The sequence below is a fragment of the Nothobranchius furzeri genome, chromosome 11 (genome assembly GCF_043380555.1).
Source record: "Nothobranchius furzeri strain GRZ-AD chromosome 11, NfurGRZ-RIMD1, whole genome shotgun sequence".
In the NCBI taxonomy this organism is placed as follows: domain Eukaryota; kingdom Metazoa; phylum Chordata; class Actinopteri; order Cyprinodontiformes; family Nothobranchiidae; genus Nothobranchius; species Nothobranchius furzeri.
Genome location: NC_091751.1, coordinates 48,665,782 through 48,677,329, shown reverse-complemented (window position 1 = coordinate 48,677,329; position 11,548 = coordinate 48,665,782). Strand labels below are relative to the sequence as shown.

At 41.5% G+C, this 11,548-nt stretch overlaps 2 protein-coding genes across 3 annotated transcripts; one reads left to right on the top strand and one right to left on the bottom strand.

Moving 5' to 3' along the window:
• The first annotated feature begins 660 nt into the window (after positions 1–660).
• Positions 661–6,116, top strand: pter (phosphotriesterase related). 2 transcript variants are annotated; one of them, XM_015956647.2, is made up of 5 exons: positions 661–752; positions 1,184–1,633; positions 2,015–2,280; positions 4,193–4,333; positions 5,662–6,116. In XM_015956647.2, the coding sequence occupies exons 2-5, from the start codon at positions 1,202–1,204 to the stop codon at positions 5,870–5,872; spliced, it is 1,050 nt and encodes a 349-aa protein (XP_015812133.1). In that variant the 5' UTR covers positions 661–752; positions 1,184–1,201; the 3' UTR covers positions 5,873–6,116. The 2 variants fall into 2 exon arrangements, with proteins under 2 accessions (XP_015812133.1, XP_015812132.1); XM_015956646.3 differs by having other exon boundaries at positions 703–861.
• A 1,147-nt stretch (positions 6,117–7,263) lies between these two features.
• On the bottom strand, positions 7,264–8,598 carry c1ql3b (complement component 1, q subcomponent-like 3b). The gene is made up of 2 exons (XM_015956648.3): positions 7,850–8,598; positions 7,264–7,592 (listed from the first exon to the last, which is right to left on the bottom strand). Exons 1-2 carry the CDS (start codon positions 8,468–8,470, stop codon positions 7,413–7,415), a joined length of 801 nt encoding a protein of 266 aa, XP_015812134.1. The 5' UTR covers positions 8,471–8,598; the 3' UTR covers positions 7,264–7,412.
• Between the last annotated feature and the right edge of the window lie 2,950 nt (positions 8,599–11,548).

Sequence of the window (11,548 nt, the reverse complement as noted above, 5' to 3'; positions counted from 1 at the left end):
GAGAAAGTCACCGTCTGTTTCCTGAATCATCTTCACATGTCTGCTGTTTCTCTGTAGTCAACTCAACAAACATATTAAACAAACTGTGATTTATTGGTTTCAATCACATTTCAAATAGGACATCTTTAAGGTTTGTATTCAGACTGTAGTTAGCTCTGAAAATGAGAATCTGTTAAAGGGTTAGGGTTAGGCAAGAAAACTCATAGAGGCCACAAACATTCGAGTATATGGACTAAAATGGCATTTACTTTTCACAAATGCATAACAGTAAATTATGATTGCATTTCTGTAAAGTTAGTTTTATAAAGGTAAGACAAACATCATGTAAAACAACTTAATACAATGAAATTTGTTTAGAAACACAGTATTTTTAAAACTTTACATTGCTACAAAGAAATTAAACAAAATATGTGCAGTACATTGTTTTAGGAATTCAATTGTGTAAAAAATAACTCAGTACTGCTTTACTCTCAGTAGAGTTTTGCAAGAAACGGCAAAAGCTAAAACTATTACAAACATTGTATTCTGATTATTTTTACATTTGTTGAATATATCCTGGAAAATCGCTTTAATAAAATAAAAATAAAGTTCTGTTTTTTTTTTACCTTTTCCAAACAAATTTCACTAATACTACTCTCAAAGCGTAAGCAGTGTAGTAATCTCGTAATCTCTCGCGATAATTCGTATACAAAGTCTCGCGCTCAGCTAATCCAGTCTTGTTGGTTTGTGGAAACGGAAAGAAAATAAACAAGGTCAGAAAGCGGTTTTTTATGTTGTTTTAACGTTTAACATTTCGTTTGGGAAAACTTGAAAACTTCACCAGTTTGTGCTGCACCTCCGACGTCACCGCGTGTTGTTTTGGTGAGATTTGAGCAAGTTTTTATTCGTGTTTAAAACTCAACACTATTTGCAAGGCTGCAGGTAGTTTCTTACCTGTAGCTACTTGAAGCAAAAACAATTAAATACAGCATGCATATTATTTAAAATTAGATGAAAGTAATTTTAGTAAGAACTTGGAACTGTAACGAAAGTTCAAAGGTCAGTCTTGTCCATGCAATGTAAAACCATTTGTCAATGATTAGACCCAACGTGTGCACACATAAACACTCCTGATCTGCAGAAACATCACCTAGTATGAACTTTTCCCTTATTTGTTTCTAAATCAACGTTCATGACTTCACAGAAACATCCCTGATCAGAGATGACAGCTTTAAGTGGGAAGGTCCAGACTGTCTTGGGTCTGGTAGATCCAGACCAGTTGGGTCGCACCATGACCCACGAGCACCTTACCATGAGCTTCGAGTGCAGCTACGTCTCCCCTCCACCTGCTGATGAGGCGGTGGCCGAGAACCCCTTTCAGTTGCAACACATGCACTGGCTCAAGCAGAACCCCTACAGCTGCCGGGAGAACCTGTTTCTGCAGCAGGAGGTCAGCGCCTTGAGAGACGAGCTGCTGGCCTACAAGAAGGCTGGTGGGGGGACGATTGTAGAGAACACCACTACTGGGATCGACCGAGACCTGCCCACCCTACGACAGCTAGCCAAGGACACCGGGGTCCACATTGTTGCTGGGGCAGGGTTCTATGTGGACTCTACTCACACTGTGGCCACTAAGAAAATGAGTGTGGAAAAGGTTTGTGCTCATGCACTGAAATGTTAAAAGTTTTACATAATTGTATCTTGCAAGTGTGTGTGCAGTTTGCAGCAACAACTTTATGGCTTAGTCATAAGATAGAAATTGCTGCCTAATTCTGACATTTTGATCCATCACACAGTTTGTTAATATGCAAGGATTTTCTCTGCAACATTGATTTGAATGGATCTCCAGCTGCTCTGTTCACTCTTTCTGTATTGACACACTGACAATCTGCACGCACTCGTATTATTGTTATTCAAACCTGGCGCCGAGTTTGTTTATGGAAGAGGGAGAGAAATCAGAAAGTGTCAGTAACCTGTCAATTGTCTTTGACGAAAGAGTGACGTTTTTCCATCTTTAACCGCTCATCGCTGTCAGCTCACAGACATCATTGTCAGCGAGGTGCTCCATGGCGCCGACGGCACGGACATCCGCTGCGGCGTGATTGGAGAGATCGGCACCGGCTGGCCCATCACGGAGAGTGAGACGAAGGTGTTGAGGGCCACGGCCTACGCTCAGGCTCAGCTGGGCTGCCCGATTATCATCCATCCTGGCAGGAATACTGCTGCTCCAGCTGAGGTGGTTCGGATTCTCCAGGAAACTGGCGGTGACATTAGCAAAACTGTCATGTCTCACCTGGACAGGTGAGGAACTCATCAAGAACAGACTTTAAATGAGATTTCTCTTCCATGTCTACGGTACAAACATCATGTTCTTCCTATTCTTAAAAAAATATAGAAATATCCATTTTATTGAAAGTGTGAATAATCAATGACCAAAGCCATCTTTTCACTCTCACTCAAGTGTGAAATAGTGAATAGCCTGAAGGTTTTACTCATAATTAATGTCAGATCAGTCATGTTTAGTCATGTCTACAGCAAATATCAGCCCTCTTATTTATAGTACACAAGTTTAATATGGTCTAACTTTTGTGTTATGTTATAATAGTTATATGGTCAACACAAAACATGTTTAGAATCAGAATCAGAATCAGAAAAAGGTTTATTGCCATTGTCAGTGAACAAACAATTCACAAACTAGGAACTTGCTTCGGTACTAACGTGCTACATATAACATGAATAATATAATTAAAAATAGAATAAAGTAGAATAAAATATAATAAACTACCATAAAACTTTGCTATAAAAAAGGCAGGTAATGGTAACATGGCCGATAACGTGACGTTATGTCAAGTACAGAAGACGAGCATGGTTGCGTGTTTATAAGCTGTTCACAAGTCTAACGGCAGATGGAAATAAGCTGTTCTTATGGCGGGAGGTTCTGGTCTGGATTGACCGTAACCTCCTGCCTGAGGGAAGCAGCTAAAAAAGTGTGACCTGGGTGAGAAGGGTCAGCTGCTATCCGACCTGCACGCCCCCGAGTTCTGGAGTTAAACGGTTCTTTGCAGTAAATCCCTCTCACATAGAACGATTTCACCAGTTTGATTCTGGACATTTTCAGTACCTTCCAGAATGAGTCGTTTCAGGATTCTGTCACTTTAAGAAAGCAAGCTGGCGCTGGCCACGCCTACCCTTCCCCACTCAGGCTGCTATTGGGAGCTTAAGTCTACTTCCGCATCATGGGTCCCCGGAAGACCGAAAAAATGAGTGCAAGTCAACGGGACTAAAAACGCTATTTTCTAATCCGCTTTGCCTTAGACCCTGGATCACACATACTGTATGTTGTACTGCAATTCAAATGAAAAGTAATGATGGGTGTTTCGACCACGCCAGTCACGTACTCTGAGATTTATTAGCTTGTAAAAGTTCGTAATTAGCATGACTACAAACTAGAAATTGGCACGTCGCATATGTGACGTCACCACATAATCTCCTCTCCCCAAAGTAGCTGCTGCTCACCAAATGACCAGATTTATGGTGTTTTTTTCCTGCTGTGGGGAGTTTGCTGAACTTACAGTCCTTTTCCCTCAGTTTTCTCCGTGTCTGATTCAATAACGTCGCTTTCGTGAAGCACATTTGTAGTCCTGGACTTATTTTCATACAAAACCTAAAATAGTGTTTCCCCCTGTTCAAAAATAAGCGCGTTCTTGGTATCAAAATGTGTCTTTAAAATTCACAGACATCATATGTGAAATCCGTGGCACAAAACAAGCGGGATTAGAAAATAGCGTTTTTAGCCCTATTGACTTGCATTCATTTTTTCATTCTTCCAGGGACCCGTGGTGCAGAAGTAGGTGGGTGTGACTTAGGCTCCCTAAGCTGAGAAGTTCAGATATTCATTAAGGCTGAGCTGCTTCTTCTCCAGTCTGGAGAGGTGGTTCTGTGTCAATTTGTGATGTCACAAACGGGAACTTTTACGTAATTCCCCAAACTAAACACTGACAGAAAATGGGTGGATGGTTTTGTTTTTATGTTTGGAGTTTTTATGAATGTGGTAGAGCATAGAAGAATGGAAAAAGTGAGTTTTACATATTATGTCCCCATTAAAAGGAGTTAAAATAAACAAATAATTGTGTTGTAGTGTTCTAATCTCTGTAAGAACATTTTCTTCAAGAGGCAGCTGGATCAGTTGTTTTTGTTATTTTTTTTCTTGCAGGACTATATTTGATGAAGAGGAGCTACTTGAGTTTGCAAGTCTGGGTAGTTATCTTGAGTACGATCTGTTTGGAACAGAGATGCTGAACTACCCGTTCAACCTGGATGTGGACATGCCCAGTGACAGCCAGAGAGTGAAGGCGTGAGTGATTCTGATCTGAGTTAAAACAAGAGATGCGCTGGATCGACTGGTGGTCGGAACTGGCCAGCATCCAGCACGGTTGGCTTAATCTGGGATCGGGTTATCTGAATCTCAAACACCAGCTCCAGGTGGCAATAAGAGATCAAACATTTTTCATGGTCTCTAAACATGCCATTGCTAAGGGCTAATTTACTTCACAAATAACAGATATTTCCTTTTAGAATGGGTTGCTTCAGAAATTGTGATTTTTATGTTGATACAAAGTTGGAAAAAAGATGTTTAATATAGCTCTTTGATAAACCAGAATTGAGAGTTGGCATCAGCCAGCTCCAAAATCTGAAACCAGCACCAGAATTTGTGCATTTTCATTGAAAACCATTCTGAGTTTATACATTTTAAAGCTGTTTTCTTAGTCCTAAATGTCCATTTAAATATTTAAATTTATTATCACAGTAAATTTGTATAAAAGCACCCCCCACCACCAAAAATCAGCTGGTGATCAGAATCAAGATAATCTGTAAACAGTTGATTGAAAATCCAACAGTCTGAATTTTTTAAAAGTTCTTAGATGTTCTGCTGCTATGCCGCTAAACTATCCATCTTTTAAAGAGGTTCTTCACTCACATTATGAAAAGTGTGGTTCACTGAAAAAACTTTTTTTATTATTATTTCTGATCATAATAAGTCACTCTGAGTTTTTCATGCAGGCTGAACATGAAAATAGTCTCCTACACCTATCTCCTTCATTAGCTTCTGATAAAAAATAGATAGCGAAACTCTAGGATTTGGAAATCTTTACAGATCTATGTCACACTGTCACTTAACATTCATGGACTCTTCCATTTTTACTTGTGATGAGGAAGGCTGTTGTTGGTTTAGCTTCAAGGAAACAGCAGAGAACGTCTTGACCAGTAGAAGCTAACCATTAGCATAAGCAACTCCACCACACAGCAAAACACCTCCAGGCTTGTGTTATTTGTGGAGATAAAACACCAACGTTGCAAAGCAAACTGAGCCAGTGGTAGAGTTGCATTGCTGTTAGCCAATCAGAGGTGAGATGTTCACATATCAGGAAATAAGACTCCAAATCCTGCCATCTGAAACCCTCTTCTGATGTGGCTCACTTGTAGTTACTGAAACAGGTACACCAGAGCTTTTTTCACCAGGGTACGACTTACAAGGCATTCATTCCTTTTAGAGATGATAGCAAATGAATTGATTAAATAGGTGTTCCACACCTTTAAAGATCTACTTAGTCTATTTATGTGGCTTATCTACTTAGCAGACTAAGAGCAGTTGTTTTTTATACTCTCCTCTGCGTTTTTCAGGTTGGCGTTTCTGGTGAAGGAAGGCTATGAGGACCGGCTACTGGTGGCGCACGACATCCACACCAAACATCGCCTGACCAAGTTCGGCGGCCACGGCTACTCTCATATCCTCAAGAACATTGTGCCGAAGATGCTGTCGAGGGGCATCTCTCAGCATCAGGTGGACAAAATCCTCATCGACAATCCAAAACGCTGGCTGACCTTTAAATAAATCACCACGAGAGAACACGCGGAAGGCATTTCGATGGAATCTTAATTTTATTTTATACTCGACACCCCATAATGAACATATTCAGAGAAGTTTGGAGCAGCAGACTCGTTAATTCTAATGTGATGTTGGCACCTTAAATCATTCAGCTCACGATAAATGGATGTTGATCATTTTGAATGTTTATAAACATCTTCATCTGTTTCCATGGGAAATAAAGACAAACAGCTTTTTTGTCCAGATGAAACATTTTAATTAGATTCTTTGGAGCCTTGCAGGACTTATGACCCCATTTATGTATGTCTTTTTGACACAAAAGTTAACTTTAGCTTGTCCACATGAGGTCAAGAGGGCGAAGACAAAAGAGAAACACTTCTGCTCACACATATGGTGCTACAGTACCCAGCTTTTGTTTTAATTTAAACATCATCACCCTCTCTATTTGCGACATCTCTGCAAACACGTTAGCTGGCGGGGAAATAATGAGCGTGTTAGTAATCAGTATGCTGCTCGGATCTTGACACATTGTGCTAGATGAGTTGTCCTGTTGCCCCTCGCTGGGTGTCTCTGCGTGTCTACGGGAGGCTGGCGGTCTGGCACAGATGAAGGACGCGTCCTGCTCTCATCTGGGAACAGGTGGCCTCACAGGGTGACTTCAGCACATGATCAATGGTGCGATCGCCATAGCTGACTGTATGTGTGTGTCGTGAACAACTGTATAGCTTCGATGAATCTTCTCGGGGACTGCCACAAAGTGAGCCAGAGGATTTTTAGTTTGACACGTCGTCGGGAGAAGGCTTAAAAAGCGGATTTGGAGAATGTTGGGACGTGTCAGTCGGCGGTACTGTCCACTTCTGAGATGGTGACTAACCACCAGGCTACCCTGCTGCCTGAACCAGATGTCACCTCTGAGCACACGTGAAGGATGACTCGAGTGTTCATGTTGCGACGATGCTTCAAATCGAACATCACAATGCCCCATTAATTAGATGTACACTTTTAAAATGTCATTTTTTAAATAAGCATGCATCATCACAACTTGTAATATTTTTACCCCCAAAATGCAACAGCTAGGGTGTGTTATTTTGAATAAATAAAGCACATAAATTGACTTAAAACACAGTGAAATGAGTTTGAAGCATCCAGAATCGAGTGCTAAATGTCAACACACTGATATTTCAATTTACACCCACTCAGTATATGTTACAGCAGCTACAGTTGGTTTGACACTTCAGCAAACTAAATTAGTAAAGCAAAAAGTTCATTCAGAGTGCACACTAATCAGTCTGACAGCTTGGCTGTGGCTACAAATTAAACTGGTCTTGTGATTACATTTTTCAGCCTTTCGCTGCTGCAAACACAGTTTTTTGCACAACTTCCTTCATATCAATTTTGATTATTTTCAACAGAAACTGTGAGGTCTGTCTCATATATTCCAGCTGACATTGGACTGAGCAGGAGCATTGAAGCAAGCAATGTGCAGAGCGGCTCTCCTCCTCCTCCTCATCCTCCTCCTCCAGCTGTTGTGCTGCTCCTGCTGGGTTCAGTCAGCATACAGCATGAAGCCGGAAAAGGTGCTGTATTTGTTGTTGTTGCCTCCGTGTGCCTTCCCTCCGTCCAGCTTGATGTAAATTTCGTCCCCGGGCTCCAGATGAAGAACGACGCTGTTGCTGGCATAGTCGTAGTTTTGGTCCGCGTCCTGCGCGATGGCGCTGGCTCTCACCTGAAAGAGAAATGTCACACGCACCTGCTGATTAAATGATTAAATCAGAACCGCTGGATCTTTTGTAAAACTTATTAAACCCGCATTAAAATCAATTTTAGTCTAGAATTAAGTAAACGTTTTATGTTACCGCGTCTCTTGGAGAGACTCCGTGCGTAAAAGCGCACAAAACGTCAAAAACGTGAACTCTACATGACACGTGTACCGTGAAAAGCCAAGTTAAAGCACGTTTTGTGTTGTCATGGATCCTTGCATACCTGGTTGTTTTTGCAGAGGTCGGCCCACATGCTGGTTCCGTCCCCGCCTCGCATCAGCACATGGTAAACAAAGAAGTAAATCCCGGGGATCGAACAGGTGAATTTTCCGTTTGATGGATCGTAGTGGTTACCGAGATTAGTGACAACGTCATCAAATTTTAAAACTTCGTAGCCCTCGTGCTGCTTCTTCAGCCCTGCGTAAAAGGCGATCTTTGGCACGGTGTTGTAAGTGGCTGCGCTGATGGCATCGTTCGGCCCGTTTGCTCCTGGTAACCCGGGTGGACCCGGAAGGCCGGGTGGTCCTCTCTCTCCTGGCGGACCCGCCGGTCCCGGTGGCCCGGGTTCACCCACCGGGCCCCTAGGTCCCATCCTCCCGACCCGACCCGGCTCTCCTTGCGGACCTTGGATGAAGGTTGGCAGCGACTGGAGAAGCCGGTTGTCTTTGATCGGGCTGGTAGCCTTCGCCGTGGCCGCGGTCGCGGTCCCGTGAGAATCACACACCATCTGACAGGATCCGAGCATCTCGTAGCGAGCAGGAGTTCCGGCGGAGTTCACCATGACCGGAATCAGCACCACCAGCACCAGCACCAGCGCGACGCTACAGACACCAGTTGCGATCATCTGCGCTCTGCGGACCTGCGGAGTTCTCCCGATTGGATGGTCTTCCAGCCTGCTTGTGGGTGATATTTTTGCAGAGGAAAGAATCGGACGCGCTCTTGCACTGCGCTACTTTGACCTTTGGAGATAAAAAAGTCCATCAAATGAGCGCGCGCTAAAACCAGCATTTACAACTTGTACCTCTTGCAGAATCGGTCCACAGTTGGTTCATCTCCACCAGAAACTGGAGACTCGAAGTCCAACGCGCAGCTTTCTGCAAGTTTCAGCTTTAGGAGAGAGAATGGGCTAGAAACCAAGCGCTTCTGGATTTGAGGAGTGAAGGGAGGGGTGGAGGTGATGGATGGAACAGTCTGTGCGTTTCTTCAATCAAATGAGAGGAGACCAACATACAAACAATGGTGATGCTTGAAAGTTTAAAGAAACATTCTTTAAAATACATTTTTGTTTAAAGTTGTGTTGAGATGGTTCTCTTAAATCACTTCCTCCCTCATTGATTGTTTTAACATTACCACCTATATGTTGTTATTAGGGCTTATCCAAACAACTTGAACATAATTAGGTCCATCTTAGACAAAAAGGTCACATCTCAGTGGCTCCCCGTGTCCAATTTATCACTTGGGGAAAATCTATAGAGCCACTGAATGGAAGAGAGGAGTCAGTAGCAGCTGGCGTTGAAGGATGACTCCACAGATATACTGATGAAACAAATGTTGGGCAATTTACAAAGAAAATAGGGTGAAATAGCTTAATTAATTACCAGCTGGATTCCAGATGTTGTGTGTATTTCTAATATTACATAAGCTGATCTAAGTCGATTAGTGAAAATAAAAGTTCTTAGGAGGTTTGAATGATGAAGAACTGATTCCTGGAGGAGGTGGTGAATGATGAGGAGGAGCAAGGTGATGATTATGTGCTCAAGAATGCACACACACACACACACCTGTTGGTGTAAAACCAAACAACTTTTTTAAAGTGACAAATCATGATCTGATAAAGTTCAATCAGAGAAAATAGATCAATAGTACTATCAGCTTTATGGGGGGACTTTCAGGATGTCATATGTGTTTGTGCAAGAAGCAAAAGTACTTTTATTACTATTATTTTAAGAACATCTTTAAAAAGGCAGAGCCAAAAACCTGATCGCTGTCCTTCATCCAGACTGGTCTCATGTAACGTCTCCCCCAGTTTGCAAACACACAGCCGAAACATAACAAAAACCAGTGCATCTAAAAGAAAAGCACAAGTTTTTCCCAAAACAAACAGCAAGATGACATTTAACAAAGCACATAATGAACTCCACAACTCTGATAAAAAATAAACAGTTTCAAGCATTGTTGACAAGTTTGAAATGTCGTGTTGTTTTATTGTATTTTTTGTTCAATTAGTTTTTTTTTTACTTTAGATTTTAGGAGTTCAGGCTGTGTGTGTGTAAAATATATTCTACTAAAATAAGGTTATGCACATTGTTGCATGTATCCACAGTCAAAAATAAAGTGACAGGAAGCATATAAATTTACGTATGAAGGTCAGTTGTGGTTTAAAAACTGGACATTGGTGGTCTACACCAATAGGACCACTAGCTGCCTATTTTAAAGTTGAATAATCTCCTAAATGAAAGCTCCACCCTTGTCCTGTTATTTTGCTTCATCAGTTCCTCCTTTGAAATTTGTCAACAGCAAGGCTCGATCAACGCATTTAACCCTTAAATGCCCTACTTGTGATGCAGCATAAACCAAGCAATAAAAATGTTAAAGGTTACAAGATCAAAATAAAAAAATTTTTTTTAAAGTGAGTAATTAAGAAATGTTGTTACCACGGCCTATTCTGCATGAGTTCTGTGTCACCACATCCTGACTCTAGGGCATACCATAAAAACAGCATGACAGCTGACCAAAGTGCTGTACAGTAGTAATAAAAAGGAAAAACCCCAGGATAAAAACAAGATCAAAATCATATAGGAGATAAAATGAATAACCTAAAATTTTAAAAGAAACATACTAGAGTAAAAAAAAACAAACAGAGTCACAATAAAAACATAAAAACAATAAAAGCTTGGTCATTGATCAAAAGCTAAATGATAGAAGTAGGCCTTCAGTACAGACTTGAATCGACCCAGTTCTGGGGCCAGTCGAACACTAAGGGGAAGAGCATTCCAAAGTTTAGGGGCAACGAACACAAAGGCCCGCTCCCCACGAGATTTATACCTCATTTTTGGGATGCACAAAGGCAAGTGATCTGCCGATCTCAGGGCAGGGTGACATGAAGCTAATCTGACATTTAACACGGTTGTAATATCACAACCTGTTGTTTAGATCAAGTGAAGTCAAGTTTATGCTTTTACAGGTACAAAACAAATGGATAACATTTACAGAACCAAACATCACTCCCAATTTGGTTTTCAGTCTAGCGAGAGTGACACACATTCCATGTGCATCAAAGTTTCAGCATCTCATGCGTGCTAGCAGAAAGGTTCAGAAGTCAACACTCCGTTCCACCGAACGTTGTCTTTTCTCGGGGTCCACCGTGAGGTCCTCTTCATACAAAGAGGAACAGGACGTTGATCTGCAGTCGGCCCTCGCCACAGTGGTTACTGATTATTCTAAAAATCAAGGTATAAAATCTAAAGATCATCTACGTTTTAGGGGAAAACAAACCAAACTTTCATTTTCATTTTCATTTTTATTTACGAAAAAGGACATTTTTCATAATTCTGTAAACAATGGGAGAAATTTCTTGTTTACAGTATAATAACGATATTCTAGCCATTTACAAGCTAACTGTCATGTAAACATAAAACAAGCAGTAATATAACTTCCAGAGGTAGTGCATCTCTTCAGGTGAACAGCCTGTGACGTAGTAATCAGTCTGCACATGCGCATTTCCCCAAGGATTTCCCCAATTTACACTAACTGATGAAGGCTAAGGAGCTAATTCCCTGTACGATTTGTCACTGGATATGGTGCTGGCCGGTCACTTACTGTGTCAGCAGAAAGCCAACACGCTGACAGCTGGAAAATGTTTTCGGTTGTTGCAGCTACCACCTTCAATCACTAGATAAGTGTGTGTTCCACATTCAACTTT

Coding starts and splice junctions, on each gene's coding strand:
- pter (XM_015956647.2), top strand. CDS start 1,202: ATGACAGCTTTAAGTGGGAAGGTCCAGACTGTCTTGGGTCTGGTAGAT. Junction 2,281..4,192: donor GTCATGTCTCACCTGGACAG/GTGAGGAACTCA, acceptor TTTTTCTTGCAG/GACTATATTTGATGAAGAGG. Junction 4,334..5,661: donor GACAGCCAGAGAGTGAAGGC/GTGAGTGATTCT, acceptor TGCGTTTTTCAG/GTTGGCGTTTCTGGTGAAGG.
- c1ql3b (XM_015956648.3), bottom strand. CDS start 8,470: ATGATCGCAACTGGTGTCTGTAGCGTCGCGCTGGTGCTGGTGCTGGTG. Junction 7,593..7,849: donor ACCTCTGCAAAAACAACCAG/GTATGCAAGGAT, acceptor TTTCTCTTTCAG/GTGAGAGCCAGCGCCATCGC.